Raw genomic sequence first — 18,945 nt, 5'->3', positions numbered from 1 at the left:
TAACGGGTTTTAGGGCTGTGGCTGTGTATGTAAGATTTTCGAGTGACACAACGAGACGAGAGAGAGAGAGAGAGAGAGACGAGTGAGAGGCGGACGGGATGGGATAGGGGGATGGGGGTAACAAAAAAAACGCACGGATTAGGGTGAGAGCACGGTGAGGATGGAGCGTGGTTAGGACGAGAGCACGGTTAGGACGAGAGCACGGTGAGAAGGCAGGGCATGGTGAAGGATAAAAAAGACGCTTGTACCTTGCCTAGCGGCAGATGGGAACGGGAAGGGGGGGGAGGGATATGAGGAGAGTGATCAGCGAGATCTTACTATGCGTGTGAGGTGGGGGCTAGGATGGATGGGGGTTAGAGTGGGACCGGGGGGTGCTTTTTAGGGGGGGTTGAGGCGTTGGGGAGGATGGGGTTAGGATGGTATACACACCGCTTAGTGCGTAACTATGAATGAAAGTGGTGATAATGATGCTGCTGCTTTGTTGCGTGTACCCATGTAGGAGACTAAGGGTTAGCAAGGGGCTCTCAGCCCTATTTTTCCTTTCACCCGCACGGTGTTTTATTTTTTTGGAGTTCGGGGCGATGGTTGCGACATAACGCTTCCTCGCTTGGGGCGTGAGCGTTTTTAACCTTTCCTCCTTTCTGTCTTGTCTCTTTTGAGACTGTTCGTGTTTTGGTGTTGGGGTTCTGTGGGTTTTTTCCCCTCGAATGTGGTTAGGGAAAACTGATTCATGGTTGTAGATCATGAGTCTAGTATAGTCTCCCTTTTTCTGTCTCGGCTTTCGGAAGACCGAAACAGCCGGGTTGGAAAATGGTGCCCCCTTCTCAAGGAAGGTCGGGAACGAAAATCTCCTTGGTTCCAAGGGTACGTGTGAAGCCTTTGTTGCTGCTGCAATACCTGCAATACCAGCAATACCATGTTGATGGATATGATTTTAGCATAGTAAATGCAGCATTGGTGTGTTCATCTTATCGACTTTTTGCTTAGAGTAATATTATAGTAGTGATGATATTCCGTAGTAAAGGTTGGCTTATGTTGGAAGGCTAGGGCTAGCCCTCTCGGTCTTGGTAATCCGCTTTCCCGAGTTGACAGACAGACAGCCCTACAGTAATAGTGCAACTACGCAATCAAATTAACACCACGTACTAATACCTACGTAAATGTTCAAACACACAAACAAGCAATAGTCTACCTCGCAGGAACTCTCAATGTTCTACGCAACTCACACGTCCTGTATAATAATCAAGGCTGTGATCTGGGTTGATGTTATGCGTAATCTATATTCGGCTACGGTGTCGGTGTCCCGAAAGCTTGATTGTCATGTGTACAGATGCTTGCTGTTCATCTCTCCCTATGCCTGTATGTCTGTCTTGCTAGTTTAGTTACAGCCACAAAGACGGGCTCGGAGGCACGTATATGCATAGTCTTCCCGAGGGATTGACATTGATGCATACATGCATACCGGCACGTGAGACCTTTCCATCTTCTTCCTTCTTGCACGGCCTCAAGCGGCCATACGCTCAGCCGTGCGATCCGACTTACGGAAATTTGCAAAGGCGTTGTTGTTCGGCTCTTGTTCAGCGTTGTCTTGATTTTCCGCTTCTCCGCTTTTTCTTGGAACATGCACTGCCTGCTGCGATACGTTGGGAACCAGCCTTGCCAAGCCTCGATACCCAAGACGAATTGTCGTTGCGTTGTTGTTAGTATCGTCGTCGATGTTCGTTGTGCCCAGCTGGCCCCAAGACGACGCACAGAAGTTTCGGTGCCGTGTCCAAGCCACATCTAAGCCCCATCGTCCCCTTCACTTTTTCCCTTCAGTGATCGCGATCGCGATCGCGATCGCGATTTCGAGATTGCATCGATGTCGCATACAATGTCTTAGGTGGGTTTGAATTGCACAAGTCAATAAGGCCGTTGTCCCGCAACGGCTTGATATATACGTCTATCCTTATCTATCCGCACCGTTCCGCCCGCCTGGTTATTCTCTTGCTTTGTGAGTACCCGAGTTAATTACTTGATAGACTTGCGCACGCGGATGTCGACGTACTTCGATACACTCGTACACGTACGTCCCCACACGCGGTCGTTTACCCCTATACACCCTTGGAAGTTACCAAATAGGCACTTTATTACAATACACAGTAGTTGCAAAGTCTTGCTTCCGCTCCCCGCGTAACTTGCCTTTTTTCGAGACAGAGAGATGGTGTTTGGTGTTTTTTGCCACCCCGAAGCTTCGTATCTTTCCCACATGTTTTGCCTTGCGTTTGCCCCACACGCATGGTTGACATCTTCGAGATACAAAGGAGGTGGGGCAGTGCCTCCATGTCGTGTTGCGGTTGCGGTTGCGCATGCACGGTGGCGTGCGGATCGGCGTGGTAGTGAGTCTAGATGTAGTAGTGTATGTGACTGAGGAAAGATGGACGAGGTGTCTAGGGAGGGAGAAAGGGGTTGTTGGGCATAAGTTGGGGGCTGTTGAGTAGATTCGAGGATTGAAGATGTGCAGGTGTGGATCTCGGGATACATGTGTGTATCGTAAGTTCTGGTCGCTCTTGCATGCAGAAAATACTCGGTTGTTCGACTTGATCGGAATTCCGTTTAAGGTATCCTAAAGGTAAATTAGGTCGGTTTGCAAGTGTAGCGATATGTCGCTTTCTTGTGCATACGTTAGAGGCTATTTAGAGTTTCTGTCATTTTTGGAATCTCAGTCGACACTGGAGACTTGAGATACCCTCAGTGACTCTTTTCGTTATCAAAACAATACATGGATGTACATGGCTATCTTTACAGTCATGTGATATTGGATGTGTGTACTACGTGACTAGTTTTCTCGTATGGGGTGTAGTTGTAATATGCGACTTTGGCTTCTTTGCTGAGTGCGGAGGATGAGAGTAGAATATAATTCACTGCCCTCACACGAGGCCGGTATTTCTACTGTTAATTATACTTATTCGCAGAAATACGTTGTGACTTTTGGATGCCTGATTGTTCTTGGATCATTCCTAATAAATATGTTGCTTGATAATTGGATTCATGTTGCAACCACCATCCGTGGGTTTAAGAACCGCAAAACCCACCATTCGCGTTGTTTGCACCATATACTGTTAAACAGCTGTGACAATATCATTGAATCAAAGACTCAAATCTTTGAGTAGACCAATACACATACATCAAGTGTGGATGGTAGTAGTGATTTCTCTTCCAAGTAATTATTACCACTCTTTGCGAAGTGAATACACTCAAACCCACAAACCAACCAATAGTCCCCAAAACCTCCACTCATTTCCTCAACAACTCCGTCTTCCTTCTGTCATTCTCCAGAACCAAAAACACACTAGCAAACCCCTCTCAAGGTGTCTACGTGGAGTGTCTCACCACTTCCATACCACCAACAAACCAACACTGCACATTCCCCCACTCAACTAAAAGAACACCCCCTCCAACACACCAATCACCATAAATACCAATCTCCATTTTAAAAAAAGATCAGACTTACAAACCACGAATAGCCGAGACACTAACGCCTAGACTGGACGCCTGAGCTGAACGCCTGAACTGAACCACAAAAAAAGATAGAGCTTGCTGCCTGACAAAGAAAAAAAATATTCTTTGTGCCCATCTCCACACACAGCCTACCCTCCCGGCTCCACAGAAAGCGCTGGTGGCGTGATGTCTATTTCCCTTTCTATTTCTCATGTCCACTAAGAGCGTGCGCAGTGCGCAGTGCGCATGTGGGTATACAGGTAGTAGTGGTTTTTGGGGGGCTTCCACATCGCCTCAAGGGCTAAGCCCGCGAATTGCGCAATCACTGACTACGTATTTGCTTTTTTATCTCCACACAGGGTTTTTTTTAATTCCCGGGACGGTGTGGGGAGGTGCGTTAGCGAAAGAAAAGAAAAGAGAAAGAATACAGGAGGAGGTGGAAGGACGGAAGCAGTGTAAAACTTAAACCCAGTAGTTTTTCTACGTACGTAGGAAACGGAGTTTGAAGGGGGTTTTCGGAGTCCGCTTTACGAATCCTTTCCTTTCAAGCGATTGGGCTGGAAAAAGAATGATAATGATGATGTGGAGATTTGTGTATGCGTCTTCTCTTCCCTTCTCTTAGACCAATGTCTTCGTTTCCCCTCAGTATTAAACAACACAACCGCCCCATTCCACACGCCCCCTCGCCCCCCTCACCCCCAAGTACGTCGCCCATCACGCCCGAGACACCGGACACCCTCGCAAAACATACCCACGAGGCCCCATGCTTTCCCGCGTTTAGACCTTCTATTCGCTTGACGCTTGTTTGAGATGTGTGCGACGAGGTGAGTCACATGCCGGCATTGCCAGATGAGTAGTACATATGAAGCGGAGGGGGGATGATGTGGCGAGTTGCATATATGTTGTGTAATCGGAGGACAGCGTGCTGGGTTTGGTAGGCGGATATGGGAGGGGGTCGGGATTGTTCGGGTGGGAATAGGTAGGTATAGCAGCAGGTGAATGAAGGATTGGTGGTACAGTATCCGACCTATTACTTCTAGTCTTAGATTTGTCTAAACGGTAGATATATAGCAGGGTTTCCCTGGGGGAAGAAGTTCATATGACATCCATGTGCATTTCACACGGACTGCCTTCCAACTTGTCCTTGCGTCTCTCCACCCGAAATGCATTCTCTAGATCCACACCGACGACGCCTGCGGGCCACTCGATCAAGCCCCAGTTTTCGCGACCGAGAGCCATTGCCACGGCTGTGACGATGTCGGCGCCTAGACCTTCGAGCCACCATACGTTTCGGACTCTGCCGGGTAGAATGGCGTAGTGTGCGAGAATGACGAGTGCATGTGCGTTCTTGGACTCGACGAGGTTGATAAACTCTCGTGGTATGCGAGCCGCCCAGACGAAGATTGCGCCGCGATCCGTAAGGGTGGAGATGGTTTTGTCGTCGATCGAATATGGAACTGCCGACATTGGAGGGAAACGTTCGGGTAGTGTCAGTTGACTAATCAAGTTGAAGCTTTGGCGGAGGTAGAGTAGTGCTTGAGAAAGGTAGACGCAGTGCGGTCCCAATGGTTCTTCTCCATCCATCCATAACTTCTCAATCTCCTGTAGGCGTTTGTCCTCCAAGACTGCACGAGATGTTGCGCAAATATTGTACTCCGGCCACCACTCGCGTGCAGTAACTGGATGCATTTTACTTCCCACCACCCAACTCCATCCTGATAACAGGACTGTTAGGGGACCACGGAGTGCCCATATCGTGCGCAATGCACATGATAGCATCTTGTCGACTATCTCTGGTGACGGTGTGGTCGCATCTGGTGGAATTGAAGCACGGAGGTTCTCAATGTCGATGGCTGATGTGCGAAAAAGATACACAGCGGTGAATGTTGAACTAGCAAAGAGTGCCGCAGCATTGCTCTCTGTGATGTTTTCCAACTCAACCCGGTACTTTGTTAGAGCTTTGTTCATCCGTGCAGCCGCTAGTGTATTCATCTTCTTTTTGGCTTCCTTGTTTTCATGAAGCCGACCAAGATGCAGCGAAGCGACCGACAATACACAATTTGTGAGAAATTCATGGCTATGTGCCATCTCGGGAATGTAAGACTGCCATGCTGCTTTTGCTGGATCATCGTTTGCGAGAGTAAGGGAGGTGGTAAATTCATAGTGACATAGAACCTCTTGCAATGGTGGCGGAAGTAACTCGCGGATATCTTTCCAGGCATCGTACGGACGAAGATACGGTGGTATGCTGATATCGGAAAAGGCTGTGGAATGTAAAGAGAGTTGTGTTTGTAAGGCTGAATGGTCGAGGCCTGAATCTTCGAGTGATATCTCAGTTTGACGGGGCGTTTGTGTCGCAAGCGCTACTTCGTTGCTGAAAGCTGCGAGGTTTGTTGGAGAGTGTACTGGTATCGGTTGAGGCTTTGGAGTTTCAGGTCTAGGCGACGGCGACACGTCTTGCGGATGCTCGGGGCTGGGTGATGTTGAGCTCGTCAGGAGACGCGAAGATGGTACAAGTGCCAAGAAGCTACATTTCTCCCCTTTTTTGTCGCAATTCGCGCACGATGGATGTTTAGTATCACACTGATGAACCGGTCAGTATTAGGACATCCAATACCTTTTCCTCGAAAAGATCCTCTCAGTTCACAGTACTTTTCACCACCGCGCTTGTTTGCGGCTTTCGCGGATAGTTACCAGTATGCGCCTTTTTGCAAACAATTGCCTATACGCTCCAGTACTGCTGTGGCTGTGAGTGTATGAACGCCCACTACATGTGGCGTTGTGCATGTTTGCATATACGCATGTACATGATCTCGCGTGCACTGAGTATATCGGCTTCTTCACACGGAAACATGACAGTACATGATAGTACAAGTACTCACTTTTATCCGTCTCCTTTTGCATTGGTGGCATCCTAACCTTGTCTTGTTGTGTGATCTCCTTGTCGCCATCGGGGTTTGGCGCGAAGCCGAGAGTTATACGGTCAATACGGTAATTGGACTGCTGACGCAAGAAACCACTGTTAGTGTCCGAACAGCAAATGGATGCAGACGCGTTGAGGTCGCAAGTGGCGTGGTAAAAACAATGAGACTGCCGAGTACGCTGTTGAAGCATACAAAGCAAGAATGTTGAATTCATGGGAAAGTGTTTCGTGGGTGTACAGCTGTGACATTTCCCCACACAGCCTGGACCTAACCTTAGCGGGCAGTTTTCGTACTGCGCGCCATATGATTGGTCCAGGCGGACAGCACGACGCCTCGCCGTTCCGGACAAGCTTGCGCATGACGCACAGTTGATCCGCCTCCTTGCCACTCTTCACACATGTGATGCTAGACGCTGTTTCGGTTATCCAGTTTGTTTTTATTCTTGCTTCTGTTACGGGCAGTTTAGTGCCATGCAAATGCATACGTATCTACCAGGCTTGTAATCATGTACAAGGCATAGCCACCTGCCTACTTTATCTCGGCGCAACACTCACCAACAAGCTTGTAGCTCATTTCTTAAAGACAACAGCTGCACTCCAACGACTAGCAGCCTTCGCTCTGTAGTCATCCTTGACTCCCTGCTCGCTCTTCCAGTCATTGAGCAATGTCAGTCCGGCCTTCGCTTCTTCAATCGTGATGGTTGGGAGATCCAGTGTCTTTAGCAGGTCCTGCTCATTTTGGGACTTGGAGCTATTGTCAAGAATGTAACGGACATTATATCCGGATTGGAGATGCAGTGCGCTCTCCAAGTGCTTCTTCAAAAACTTGTCATTGTAAGTGTTGAGGTCAGCATCCGCGGGTGGTGCGGTGAAAGTGGCTTTGATGACCTCCAATGCTTGAGAGGAGAGAGGCTCGACGGGTTTGCTGACTGCTAGCTGTTAGCAACACACTTACATGGTGATGGGTTTGTTGGACATACTGGCTTGGCGGAAGCGCACACTCTGTTCGTGCAGCTTGGGGTTCTCGGGATCAATCTCACGTGCTGCTTGTAGACACTTGAGGGCGAGGAGGTACTTGTCTGATATGCTGTTAGCATAGACCGAGAAGAAAAGGGACAGGAATTACAACATACTTCTCCGGATATAGACCTCGAAGCCCACATTCTGAGCCTTGATGTTCTTCGGCGCCAACTCGAGCATGGGCTGTAGGAACCGTAGGGCATCTTCTAGAGGCTGCTTGGTCTGAAGCAGCTTCTCGCCATTTGGATCGGTATCCTCTTTCTTGGTGTCGCCATCTTCACCCTTGGCTGTTGCCTTTGCAGCTGCAGCTGCTTTCCGCTCTGCCTCAGCCTTCTCAGCCTTTTCCCTCTCCTTCTTTGCCTTCTTCTCAGCCCTTTTGCGCTCTGTGGGATCCAGCTTGTCCAATTCGAGCTCATCTGCATTTGACATCTTCGGGTTGTCTGCTAACCGGACATACAGCTCGACTGCTTGGGTGGCTGCCCTAGTGAAGAATGGATGATCGCGTAGGTGGTCCTCCCATCTGATCATGTCAATATAGGCGCGGATCTGTCCCTTTCGTAGTGAGAAGCTATGGAAATCGAATTGGTCCTCATGCCAGACATCGAAGATGTCCGCGATAGCTGTGAAGCGCTTCAGTGCGAGACCGTACTTCTCTTGTCGCAGATATGCCTCTCCATCTTCAATCAGATACCACATACACTGCATGTCGTGAAGATCACCGAGCGGTCCACCCACAGCCTCATTACGGGTGAACTTGCTCATTGTGTTGAGCGCATTCTCGTTTTCGTTGTTCCGTAGTTGATATTTGGCGCACTTGGTGTTGATGTATCGATCCCTCTCGTCAAGCTCTCGCGCGTGGTTCATCGTTTCCGAAGCTTTCTGGACGTCGCCGGCGTGCTTGTAGATCCGTGCCTTGGTCTGACTATAATCAACCGACTTTGGATCCATCTCAATCAACTTGTCTATATATTCCATGGCTTTGTCGAGATCGCGGCTTAGGACGTAGTTGTAATGCTGGGCGAGGAAGTATAGCACAGACTGTTCGAATCGATCGGTGATGTTGCCATTGCTCTCGTTTTCTGCAGAGCCGTTGGTCTTCTTCTCCGATGCATAGCCAAGCACAAGTTCCTCAATGACTGCCTTCTTTCCCTCGTCACGGTAGAGCGATTTGATGTTTGGGAAAGTTGAAGGTACACCCTTGTTCAGCATCCGTCGGAGGTACTGGTCCACCTGTGTCTTGAATGCCTCACCCTGAAGAAAGTCCAATGGTATGCGTCTTGCAGCATCGTTGCGCTCGTTCTTGCTGGCAAATGATTGATACAGTTCGTTCAGCTTCTCAATATCGGCGTCGTTGGAGCGATCCAGACCCAAGGCCTTCTCTAGCCCCTCGAAGTATGCCCGGTACTCGTTGTTTCTAGTCAACAGGACCCGGTAAGCCTTCTCAGCCTCCTCCTTGCGTCCAAGTTCGAGTAGGTATTTCGCCCTCAGCTCCAATGCGGCGCGTCGATCAAGACTGACCCTAACCACCTCGTCTATGTGTTTCAGGGCACGCTCCACGTCGCCAGATTCGTAGATGACCATGTTCTTGTACAGGGTCGCTTCGGAATGCTCGAGGTCGGATTTAGGCGGAGGCTGCTTCAGCGTCTCCTCGTAGGTCTTGAGAATGTTTTCTGCTTCGGCGAAATTGCCTGCGAGATGGTAAGCCACGGCCAAAGCAGTCCAGTTCTGGCGCAATTGTGGTCGTTCTTGCATCATCTTGCGCCGACTCTCAATGTATCCCTCGTAGTCGCGGACTTGGCATTGGAGGAGGGCGAGGTCGCGGAGGATGTTCAACGAGCCTGGCTCTAACCTCAGAGCCATTTTGTACGACTTGATGGCCTCAGGGTAGTTCTTGACCGAGCGCCACAGTAAACCGTAGACGTGCCAGCAGATGTGCGACTTCATGTCATTTCGGAGGGCTTCTTTGCAGAGGGCGAAGGCTTCATCACCCTGGTTTATGGAATTGAGGATCAGGGCCTTCATCGCTTGGGTGTCGCCATGGGTGGGGTGCTTCTTCAAGATCTGCTCAGCAGCCTTGAGGCCTGGCGGGGTTAGCAATGCCATACGTTGCCCTTGCACTGCAGCCTACCCTTCTTGTATAGCTTGCCCTCATAGTACTTGACAAGCGAACGGAAGAGCGTCTGCTCCTTGCTGGGCAATGGCTGCGGCATGGTGACGGTCGTGTGAGGTGTGCGCGGAGCGTTGTTGATAGTCGACCGGCGAAGAGCTTCCGTTCGGAATTAAGAAATGGATTCGATTCAACCTCGCGACCAGGCCGGAGGAGGTTAGGTGGGGATTCGAGATGTTTAATCAATACAATGTGTCATGGCGACACGGCCCCTTCGGCAAGCAACTGTGGCACTGTGGCTGGCCTGCGCTACGTGAGAATGTGGGGAGCTCTGAAATTCAATGTCGGAGTGTTCGATTCGACCACTAGCGCACCTCGACTTTGAATTGCACGTGCGCGTCCTGACACCCCGCTTACACGCCCTCTTACAGCAGCCATTTCGATGTGCATCTTGAACCTTGGTAGTAGGTTTACAATCATTCAGAAAACAAAATCTCTTCCGCTATCTTACAATTGAACTGTACAAAACAATATTCCAATATACCGTATTCGCCCTTACCTGGACAAGCGTCCTGACCGCCGCTTTCCTGTTGTATCTTCACTCGGTTTCTCCTCTTTGGCGGGAACCTTCATCTTCTTTGATGTGCCATTGGCAGTCGTCTTTCGCTTCTTGGCGGGCTGTTCCTCCTCAATTTCACCAACAGTCTCTGCTTCAGTCTCCTCTTTGACTTGTTCTTTGACCTTCTTGCTAGTACGCTTCGGTTTTGCTGGTGCTTCTTCAGAAGCATCTTTTGTCTCTTCTTTAACCTCCTTCACAGTCTTACGTCCGCCTTTAGCCTTAGCAGGTGCCTTCTCCTCAACTTCCTCATCTTCCTCCTTAACTGCTTGAGCCTTCCTCTTGTTGCTCTTCTTAGGCTTCGTATCCGCTTCACTGTCTTCAGCCTCTGCGTTGTCGGAAACGTCACCAGCAACAGCTGCTGTCTTCTTCTGAACACTCGGAACGATGGCAGAAGTCCGACCACCGACCTTGAGGAATGTAATCTTCTCGCCGGTCGGTAGTTTGCTTGCCTCTTTCTTGCCTTTTCCCCAACGATGCTTCATGAGCCAGTCTTGAGGAAAACTGTCCGAATCTCCATTGGCTTGCACGGCCGTGTCACAGACGTACATCATCGCGTCATATAGACGCTTCACTTGTTCGTCGCTGAAGGTGTTGCTATACTGCTCTGGGTGCAGTTTGGCTTGAAACATGATCTCGTCGCTGTTTATGTTAGTGGTGCTCCATATCTACTTTGCGACCAACATACCCAACCCAGTTCCCTATGCCTGAGATGTTGGCTATGTAAGGTCAGAAGTGCGTTATTTCAATGATATGGTGAGGAGATACGAACCTTGATCCAACAGTAGAGCTTTCACAGGCACTCTCTTACTCTTCAGCTTCTTACCCAGCCATTCAACGGTCAAGATGTCTTTGTCAATAACTGGGTCGGGGCCGTTCTCTTTCAGTGGAGTCGTCTTCCTCATATCTTCCGCAGCAGCATCTACCAGTCTTATTCGAGCCAGTCGTCTTGCGTCAACGAAGGCAACCTCGTTTTTGGGTTCTCCTTGCAACTGCAAAATGAACTTCCAGTACTTGGGTGGCCACTCTGCTTCCTCGGGTTTGGTTGGGCGGTAGTATGCTGTTTCGTCGTTGCTGAACTTCATCCAGCCAGACATGCCAAAATGCATCAGGGGGTGCGGTGCCGTGTCCATGACCAGCCAGAAGTACTTGCCCTGCTGGCGTGCATCTAGAATTTTCTTGCCGGACATGGCTTTTTGAAAGGCTGCTGCAGAGGTTCCAACCTTTCCGTAGACAATCTGGATGAGGCCATTAGATGCTTTCGTACAGATGAGACGGCACCAAGCGCACATTGTCTTCCTGGGTTTTCACCGCTTGTATAGTCTTTCCGACAGCATGTTTCTTCAAGAAATGCACAATGCGTGCCACTTCTGCAATCTGATCAATGTTAGCAGGTGTAATACGCGTGCAACAAGAACGCGTCCCTACCTCAGGCATCTTGACAGTTAGATAGGGTCTTCTTGCGCTGAACAATATGTTGTGATGAGATCCACAATAACACCGATATGATGAGTTACACGACCTACTGAGGACGTGATTGGGAGTTGCGCTGAGCGGTACCTTGGATGGCGAGGGTGGAGGCTTCGCGTAACACGCGAAGGCGCGTCGTCACGGGACGAGCATGCATCACGTCATTACTCTCAATTCCGTCTCGCCTTGCCGTGAGAACGACCCTTGTTGCTCTCCACCTTCACATCTCCCGTCTGTCTTTCCATGCAAGCCCCAGACATCAGGCCAAGGTAGTTCCATTCTCTCTGGGCGACTACGGATGGACTTTCCTTTCTGGGCTGCCCCGCTACGCCGTTGGCAACATGACCAGGACTGACGATAACGCGATTTTACATAATTGTCCGCCCTAGACGCCAGTCTACGGGTATTTGAACTTGACTGCTGCACTGTTTTGTCCCGAGATACTGCAATGCACTGATCATGAGGTGGAACTGGATCACTCCGTTTGCCTATGCGGCCCATGTCTCCGCGCATGGAGCCCACCACGCTGAAGGAAAGAGTTCGTTCTCTCAAGAGCGGCTAGACGAGCTTGAGAAGAAGTGGGGTACAGATGTAAGCATTCAATGTGATGGTGCTTGAATACAACTGACAGTCGCTTAGTGGGGCTTTTCCGGTATCTCGACCTTTGCCCACCTGCCACACACTCGCTGCTTGACTACCCCCGAGACGACTTATGATATCGCCATCCTTGGTGCGCCCTTCGATACCGCAGTATCATACCGACCTGGTGCTCGATTCGGACCTCGAGCCATTCGTGCTGGCTCTTCTCGCCAGACGTCGTTCCGTGGCTTCAATCCACGCGCGGGGTTCAATCCATACACATCATGGGCCAAGATTGTGGATTGCGGAGATATACCAATCACACCTTTTGACAATGCCCTGGCACTGCGGCAGATGAGTGAAGCTTTTCAGGAGCTGGCAAACAGGCCATCGACCGAGAAGAGCACTGAGAGTGGGGTGTCATACTTCAAGAAGCCCAAGCTGCTTACGTTTGGTGGAGACCACAGCATTGCACTGCCGGCTTTGAGGGCATTGAAGAACTTGTACAAGCAGCCAATCGCTGTTGTACATTTTGACGCCCACCTGGACACTTGGCACCCAGGTTCGTGATTCCAACAGTTTCAACATGGCCAAAAATTGTTAACTCAGTGGGAATATAGCAAAATATCCAAGTGCATGGCTAGACCCCGAGGATCTGTCCACGCAATCCTTCTTCAACCACGGCAGCATGTTTTGGTACGCTGCGACCGAGGGTTTGATCGCAAACGGCTCGAGTGTGCATGCGGGTCTCAGGACGCGACTGTCAGGCGACGACGATGCCGACCACGTCGACGATTCACAGCAAGGTTGGCAACGCATTGCCACTGATGATATTGACGATATTGGAGTCAAGGGAGTGATTGCATCCATCATGGACCGTGTCGGCACTGAGATGCCCGTCTACCTCAGTATTGACATTGATGTGATTGACCCCGGGCTAGCGCCAGGCACGGGTACTCCGGAGCCTGGTGGCTGGACCACTCGGGAAGTGATTCGAATTCTGCGAGGTATCCAGGATATGAACGTGGTTGGGGCAGACATTGTTGAAGTCAGTCCTGCATATGACGGCTCGGCGGAGACGACGGGCTTAGTTGCAGCACAGGTTGCTTACGAGGTATTGACGAACATGGTCCACAAAGGTCTTGTTGAACAAGCGAAGACAGGTGCAGCTTCCAAGGACAAGGACGAGCTATGAGGTTTTCACGAATTTGGCTAGATGATAGCTAGAGTAGGTCGTAGACGTTCTACTGATGATATACGATGTATGAGTTCAATTTGAAAATGTAACGCATGTAGGATGCACACATGTTCTTCGTACATGACTCTTCTAAGCGATCAAGACTAGAGGTTTCTCCGTCAATGTCGTAGTAGCCACCGTAGCCGACATCGCATTTCCGATTCGCGCTACAAGCGAGACTACCTAGCCTACTTTGAACGTCATGTCACCTATTGAAGTAGTAGTTATTTCTTCTGTAATTGCATTGAGTAAAATATACACGCTCTGGTCAAGAGGGATAAGTGTGTGGCATCCATTGTGAGACATTTCCCATTCAGCAACCGACCAAATCGGTTGAACAGGCTTCCACATCACGTGCGAACATTCTGCCTAGGATTTTTGCTACCAATAAGCAACGGGATAACACGAACACCTCACTTGGCTGATAGAAGCTGGAAGCGGAGCTGGTCTCTTCCATGATTTGTGATTGCGTCAATCTCAGCTGGCTTCATCTACCCTAATTGCCCCGCCAAACTGGCTGAAAAAATGGTCTTTGGCAATCGTGGTTTTCTGGGTAGCTTGATATGTGTTTACTGTATGCGTGCTAGTCGTGCTTCTGGTCAAGTGAGAGCATCATATTCTTGCCTCGTATACGCGTGGGAGTATCTGATGCTGCTGCATATCATCACTCTCTTCTACATCTACTCATTATGAATATTTCTCAAAACGATAAGAGCGATATATCATATCTGCAACTCATTGCACCGCCCAAGTGCGCAAACTACACTACACAACCATGCATGCATAGAGCTCTACCGGCCCCCTTGACCCCCAATCCATCCACATTGCCAATTGCCCGCACGCTCCAGGCAGCACCGCAAATTTCCCCACTTTACCTCACTGCTGCCTACCCAACCTGACGTCAAAAGCAAACGAGAGCCGGGGAGCTATGACCGCAGGCAGGCAGGCAGCAAAATCACGTGCCACACTAAACTAGTGGCTCCCCCCGTCTATAAAAACCTGCCCTCCCCCCTCTCCTTTGCAAAACCAGCTCTCGTAAGTTTTTCCTCTCTTACCCCCTACTATCACCTTTTTCCAGCATATGCTAATGATGCTCCCAGTTTGCCTTTTGGCTTAGATCAAGTGTAGTATCTGTTCTTTTCAGTTTAATCTCTGAAATGCCATTACGATGGCTTTCCGATTATGCTTATTTTTGTCACTAGTGGATGGCTCACTGGGCTTGCTCATAGTCATCCTCACAGTGTCACCTCTATAGCACTATCGGAGGTTGACGCGAATCTTTTTCATTAAGACTTCTGGATAGCTCCAGTTGCTTGAGGAAGAAGTTTGCTACCGTAGATTCAATGCATGTAACAGCGTACATTCAATACATGCCGATACACAACATCACACATTCCTAAGCTTCTCCTACCTGCATATACCTGCGCCTCACGGTTTGAAACGTATACAGTGCAGCTTGGAGCAAGCCGTCGCATATTGCCACTTCATATCCATCTAATAAGCACATAATCACTAGTTTTGTGAACATTCATCATCCCTCTTATACCATCCACCTGCCAATGTCTTATTCGCCGCTCTCATTCCATCCGCCAGCATCCAAGTAATATTCCTCTTTCCCTGCTTCTCCAGCCTCTTAGCCCATAGATCAGGTGTATCGGCGATGATCCAGTTGTAACCTTGCTCCATGATCCAGTTAAAGTCAGATCGGTAGTCGTGCCCATCAACTGAGACACCTTTACCCAGCAGGCTGTCCATCAGACGCGGGGCTTTATTATCTTTGAATGTGTAAACCGAGTTGTTGCGGTGCTCGTTATCAGGGAAAGTATAGTTTGCTCTGTCGACATCTATGGATTCTGGGGCAAAAATGTCGCCAGGAGCGTACAAGGTACCTGTAGTTTTGACGTTAATGTTGGTGGACTGGCTGCTCTTGACGTAATCGACAAGGTCCTGGAGTACGCCATCTGTCGATCGTAGTTCGATTTCGGCGCTGATAGTGTAGTTGGTCTGCGAGAATGCTTTCAGTGAGGCAAGAGTATCCATTCCTTTTTGCATAGATGGATCATAGACAGGAATGAAGGCAAGTTGAATACCGTTTAAAAATGCATCTTGCACCCATGCAAGAGCCTCAAACTCTTCAGGTGTTTTGTACCATTGTGATGCTGGTAATCTGTTGAATTTCTAGTATATCTAGACTTACTATTGCTTGCAGCTTGTAAATTGCACCACTTGTTGGCAGGTACACCGGCAGCGTTCTCCAGCGTCTTCAAAGGTTGAAATTCTCAACTTTGGGATCGTAGCCCTTTCCAGTATAAGGGTTATAAGCTTCTTTCCCAGCTTGCTCGCCGACGTCGGTCACACGACCTAAGCCGCTATCGTGGACCATCGGAATGAAGTAATCCTTGGAGAGGCGCATATCAGTTTCAATGCATTCGATGCCGGCTTCTGTTGCTCTCCAGTAGGCATCGACGGAGTTTTCAGCTGTCCCGTTCCATCTACAGAACGGTTAAAACTTGGCAAATTACTTTCTCTTCCATGTCCTACCTCAATCCGCGATGCGCACAAAGAATAGTCAAGTCATCGTGGGGCTCCCTGAAGGGCTTTGATAATTTTCCTCACGTCGTACGGCTGACGCGCAGCGAGAGTGGCACCAACATGGAGGCTTACTAGCCCGAGAGACGCAAAGCAATTAACCATGTCTCACGAGTGATTCGTTGACAGAGACGTATACGACAGTGATGTTCTTAGGTCAGTTATATACTCCTCGCCAGGTGGTATGAGCATCGTTAGATTGTTGTTGCTTGCATCACACCGTTCCTCCTAGTCCATACCCATAGTTGATATGACTAGCTTCATTTGTTGAGAAAGCTTGTCGATACAGAACCATCTTAGCACAATGTGCCGTGCGCTTCTTTGTGATCACAGAGCATACCCTTTGGTTTTGGCAGCTCGGAAGGCCGGATATACGTCGGTACCTAGTGGATTCCGAGCCGATGAATATGTGGATCTCGGGGAAATGCGTAGAACACGTGGAGGCGCTCTTAATGCTACTATTTGGCGCACACAAATGACAAAGTGGACAAGGGTTGAAAGCCTTTTCCCCGCAATCATAGATCCGAATGATGGCAGTGGAATCGTTTGGATGGAACGTAGTGAACGAAGTTCTCCCATTACTATTCTCTGTCTAATTTTCGCGCCAAGTTGCCCACCAATCTTTGCATGAAGCGATCATTCACAGAAGAATGCGGGCTAATTTGGAGTTTGGTAATAGACAATGTACTTGTGCTAATTGGCATCAAGTTGTTGAGATGGCTTTCATCATTCCGTCCCTAATACACCCCACCCCTTGCCCACAACGACAAATTGTCCCTCTATGAATCCCACTCTTTGAAAATTCCAACTCACCCAAAGAAATCACTACTATGCACCCATCGCACTCCCCCGGTCCACACTTCACTATCCTCATACCAAACCGCATCGTTCCCTGGCGCCAAATCAATCACAACACGTAAATCTTTCCCTCCTCCTCTTACCCCTCTTCCCCCCTCCCCCAAAACCCACCTCTCCACACGCTGCGCATCCTCCAAACGCGTGCCCAGCGCTTCGATGCGAAGCCTCGTCAATGCCGTATTAGCACCCACGAGGGGCGCGAGGAGTGGTTCGTAGAGGCTTTGATCGCGCATGATGGCTGAGGAGAGGGGGAGGGTAAGAGATTCGAGGCAAGGGGATAGGGCAGATAGAGCGTGGATGTAGGTTTGATTCGTAAGGAAAGGGACTGGACTCGAGGTAGAGGTAGAGTGGGAAGTAGAGGGAGGGGAAGAGGCAGAGTAAGATAGGCGTGTTGTAAGCGTTACATCGACGATACGCAACACCGTCGCACTCGCAATCGCGTTAGGCAAGAGGCGGAGAAAATCCACTGCACGAGGGGCGCGCAGGTGCGTGAGGAGCATGAGTGCGCTGTGGTGCAGTTCCGCGAGTGCTTCGGCGCGGTATTGTTTGTTGAGATTAAAATGGTTAGGAAGGTGAGTGGCAAGGGAAGATAACCAGGTGGTTAGACCTGGGTCAACGGGTAGTAATTCGTCGTTGGCGCCGTGGCTCGTCTCGTCTTCTGACGCTGTCGTGCTGCCGACAAGGGTAAGACGCGGTACCTTGTCGATTGCGTAAAAGTAGATTTTATTGCGCAGCTCGAGAGGGAGGGTGGAGAAGCTGGCGGTGATGATGGTGGTGGGTGTAGTTCGTGCTGCTGCTGCTGCTGCGTGTATAGTCCAAGATTTCCATGTTTTCTCGTGAACAGCGGGCGGGACGATCCACTATTAAATTAAATCGAATGCGTAAGCTTCAAAGTCTGATTCTTGTTGTTGAGAAGAGAGGAGGAAAAGAGACTACGCACGTCAGACCACTTTGGCCCAGAAGGAGCAGGTTTATGAACAACTTTCTTGAGGCGAGGCATGGCGGGTTTTGCTTGGACATACAGCACACACTCACTCACTATAGCGTAGTGTCGCGCGAGAAACTTTATGCACGATGAGATTCATTCTTTTGTTATATAGGTAGATATGGCGCAGCATAACTGTGTAGGATTCTCCAAAGCATGTCTGTGGTTAGAAGCGAGGCTTGTTGCGTGGCGCAGCATGATTGCCTAAGATTCCCAACGTCTTATATACAGTTAGCCCCGAGGCTTATCATGTGGCGCAGCATCCTCATCCCACAACGTGCCTTAGCTGGCTTGGAGGCTGTTTGAGAGGTTTTCGCCAGATCAATGCCTGTCTAGTCGCAGGTTTCAGTCTCTGAGCCTGCGCTTGCCGCATTGTCATGGATCCTGCCATGTTTTGCTGAATATAATACAGACTATCTTGTTGCTGATTCTCGATGCCACTACGCACATGGATAGACTAATATCGAGGCACTCATACCACTTGCAACCGTACTTGAGTACAGAGCCTGCAACAGATTGGCAGCTTCGCTGTCGTTGATACAGGTGCTGAATCGTTCGAGTCCCATATTGTCGAATATGCCGACAACACAAGTCCTGCAAGTGTATCCAAGATAAACCAATCTAGCATTGTCTTGACCCTCATCGCCATCATCTACGGCAGCTCTTGCCTCGTGGTGCACCGTGACTTCTGACTACTAGGTACCACTATCTTACTAGCAATCTCGCAAGCCAAAAGTCTTTCTCATAACAATCTTTGGCATGGTTCGCTGACGCTGTCGTGGCCCATCTGCGCTCAACCAATAATTCAGAACGGAAGGACTGACCTACGAAAAAATAATGGTATTAGCTTGTTTGGACCCTAATATCTAGCAGTTATATCAAGTGGTTCGATCTATAATTGCGGGATGTAGCGGGCTGGCGTTCAAAATTTCTCACGAATAAAGGTTTAACTATACTATATATATATATTGAGTATTTCTCGTTGGTCCGGGGGAGGGGAAGGGAGGGGGGGGGGGTAATAAACATAAGTAAAGCTTATATACGATGATAGAATTAATGGGAGAAGGAGGGGTGTACTTGT

The 18,945-nt window shown here is 49.4% G+C and overlaps 6 protein-coding genes across 6 annotated transcripts; 1 reads left to right on the top strand and 5 right to left on the bottom strand.

Moving 5' to 3' along the window:
* Positions 1 to 1,030: 1,030 nt before the first annotated feature.
* Positions 1,031 to 2,523, bottom strand: COCCADRAFT_28721 (uncharacterized protein; the record flags this gene model as incomplete). Its single annotated transcript, XM_007717124.1, has 5 exons — positions 1,031 to 1,102; positions 1,147 to 1,152; positions 1,227 to 1,255; positions 1,543 to 1,782; positions 2,070 to 2,523. The coding sequence occupies 5 exons, from the start codon at positions 2,521 to 2,523 to the stop codon at positions 1,031 to 1,033; spliced, it is 801 nt and encodes a 266-aa protein (XP_007715314.1).
* Positions 2,524 to 4,575: 2,052 nt separating this feature from the next.
* On the bottom strand, positions 4,576 to 9,633 carry COCCADRAFT_104114 (uncharacterized protein; the record flags this gene model as incomplete). Its single annotated transcript, XM_007717130.1, has 5 exons — positions 4,576 to 6,063; positions 6,989 to 7,332; positions 7,384 to 7,482; positions 7,537 to 9,504; positions 9,552 to 9,633. 5 exons carry the CDS (start codon positions 9,631 to 9,633, stop codon positions 4,576 to 4,578), a joined length of 3,981 nt encoding a protein of 1,326 aa, XP_007715320.1.
* A 452-nt stretch (positions 9,634 to 10,085) lies between these two features.
* Positions 10,086 to 11,583, bottom strand: COCCADRAFT_7568 (uncharacterized protein; the record flags this gene model as incomplete). The annotated part of the gene is made up of 5 exons (XM_007717117.1): positions 10,086 to 10,788; positions 10,835 to 10,865; positions 10,919 to 11,384; positions 11,437 to 11,523; positions 11,575 to 11,583. The coding sequence occupies 5 exons, from the start codon at positions 11,581 to 11,583 to the stop codon at positions 10,086 to 10,088; spliced, it is 1,296 nt and encodes a 431-aa protein (XP_007715307.1).
* A 492-nt stretch (positions 11,584 to 12,075) lies between these two features.
* COCCADRAFT_28718 (uncharacterized protein) lies at positions 12,076 to 13,390 on the top strand (the record flags this gene model as incomplete). Its single annotated transcript, XM_007717123.1, has 3 exons — positions 12,076 to 12,207; positions 12,256 to 12,757; positions 12,816 to 13,390. 3 exons carry the CDS (start codon positions 12,076 to 12,078, stop codon positions 13,388 to 13,390), a joined length of 1,209 nt encoding a protein of 402 aa, XP_007715313.1.
* A 1,554-nt stretch (positions 13,391 to 14,944) lies between these two features.
* On the bottom strand, positions 14,945 to 16,126 carry COCCADRAFT_28717 (uncharacterized protein; the record flags this gene model as incomplete). The annotated part of the gene is made up of 4 exons (XM_007717122.1): positions 14,945 to 15,591; positions 15,630 to 15,684; positions 15,717 to 15,924; positions 16,056 to 16,126. The coding sequence occupies 4 exons, from the start codon at positions 16,124 to 16,126 to the stop codon at positions 14,945 to 14,947; spliced, it is 981 nt and encodes a 326-aa protein (XP_007715312.1).
* A 704-nt stretch (positions 16,127 to 16,830) lies between these two features.
* Positions 16,831 to 17,879, bottom strand: COCCADRAFT_28716 (uncharacterized protein; the record flags this gene model as incomplete). Its single annotated transcript, XM_007717121.1, has 2 exons — positions 16,831 to 17,739; positions 17,820 to 17,879. 2 exons carry the CDS (start codon positions 17,877 to 17,879, stop codon positions 16,831 to 16,833), a joined length of 969 nt encoding a protein of 322 aa, XP_007715311.1.
* Between the last annotated feature and the right edge of the window lie 1,066 nt (positions 17,880 to 18,945).

Source organism: Bipolaris zeicola (assembly GCF_000523435.1).
Source record: "Bipolaris zeicola 26-R-13 unplaced genomic scaffold scaffold_166, whole genome shotgun sequence".
Taxonomy (NCBI): Eukaryota; Fungi; Ascomycota; class Dothideomycetes; order Pleosporales; family Pleosporaceae; genus Bipolaris; species Bipolaris zeicola.
Note: the sequence above shows the minus strand (reverse complement) of the source record. Positions and strands in the feature narration are given on the sequence as shown.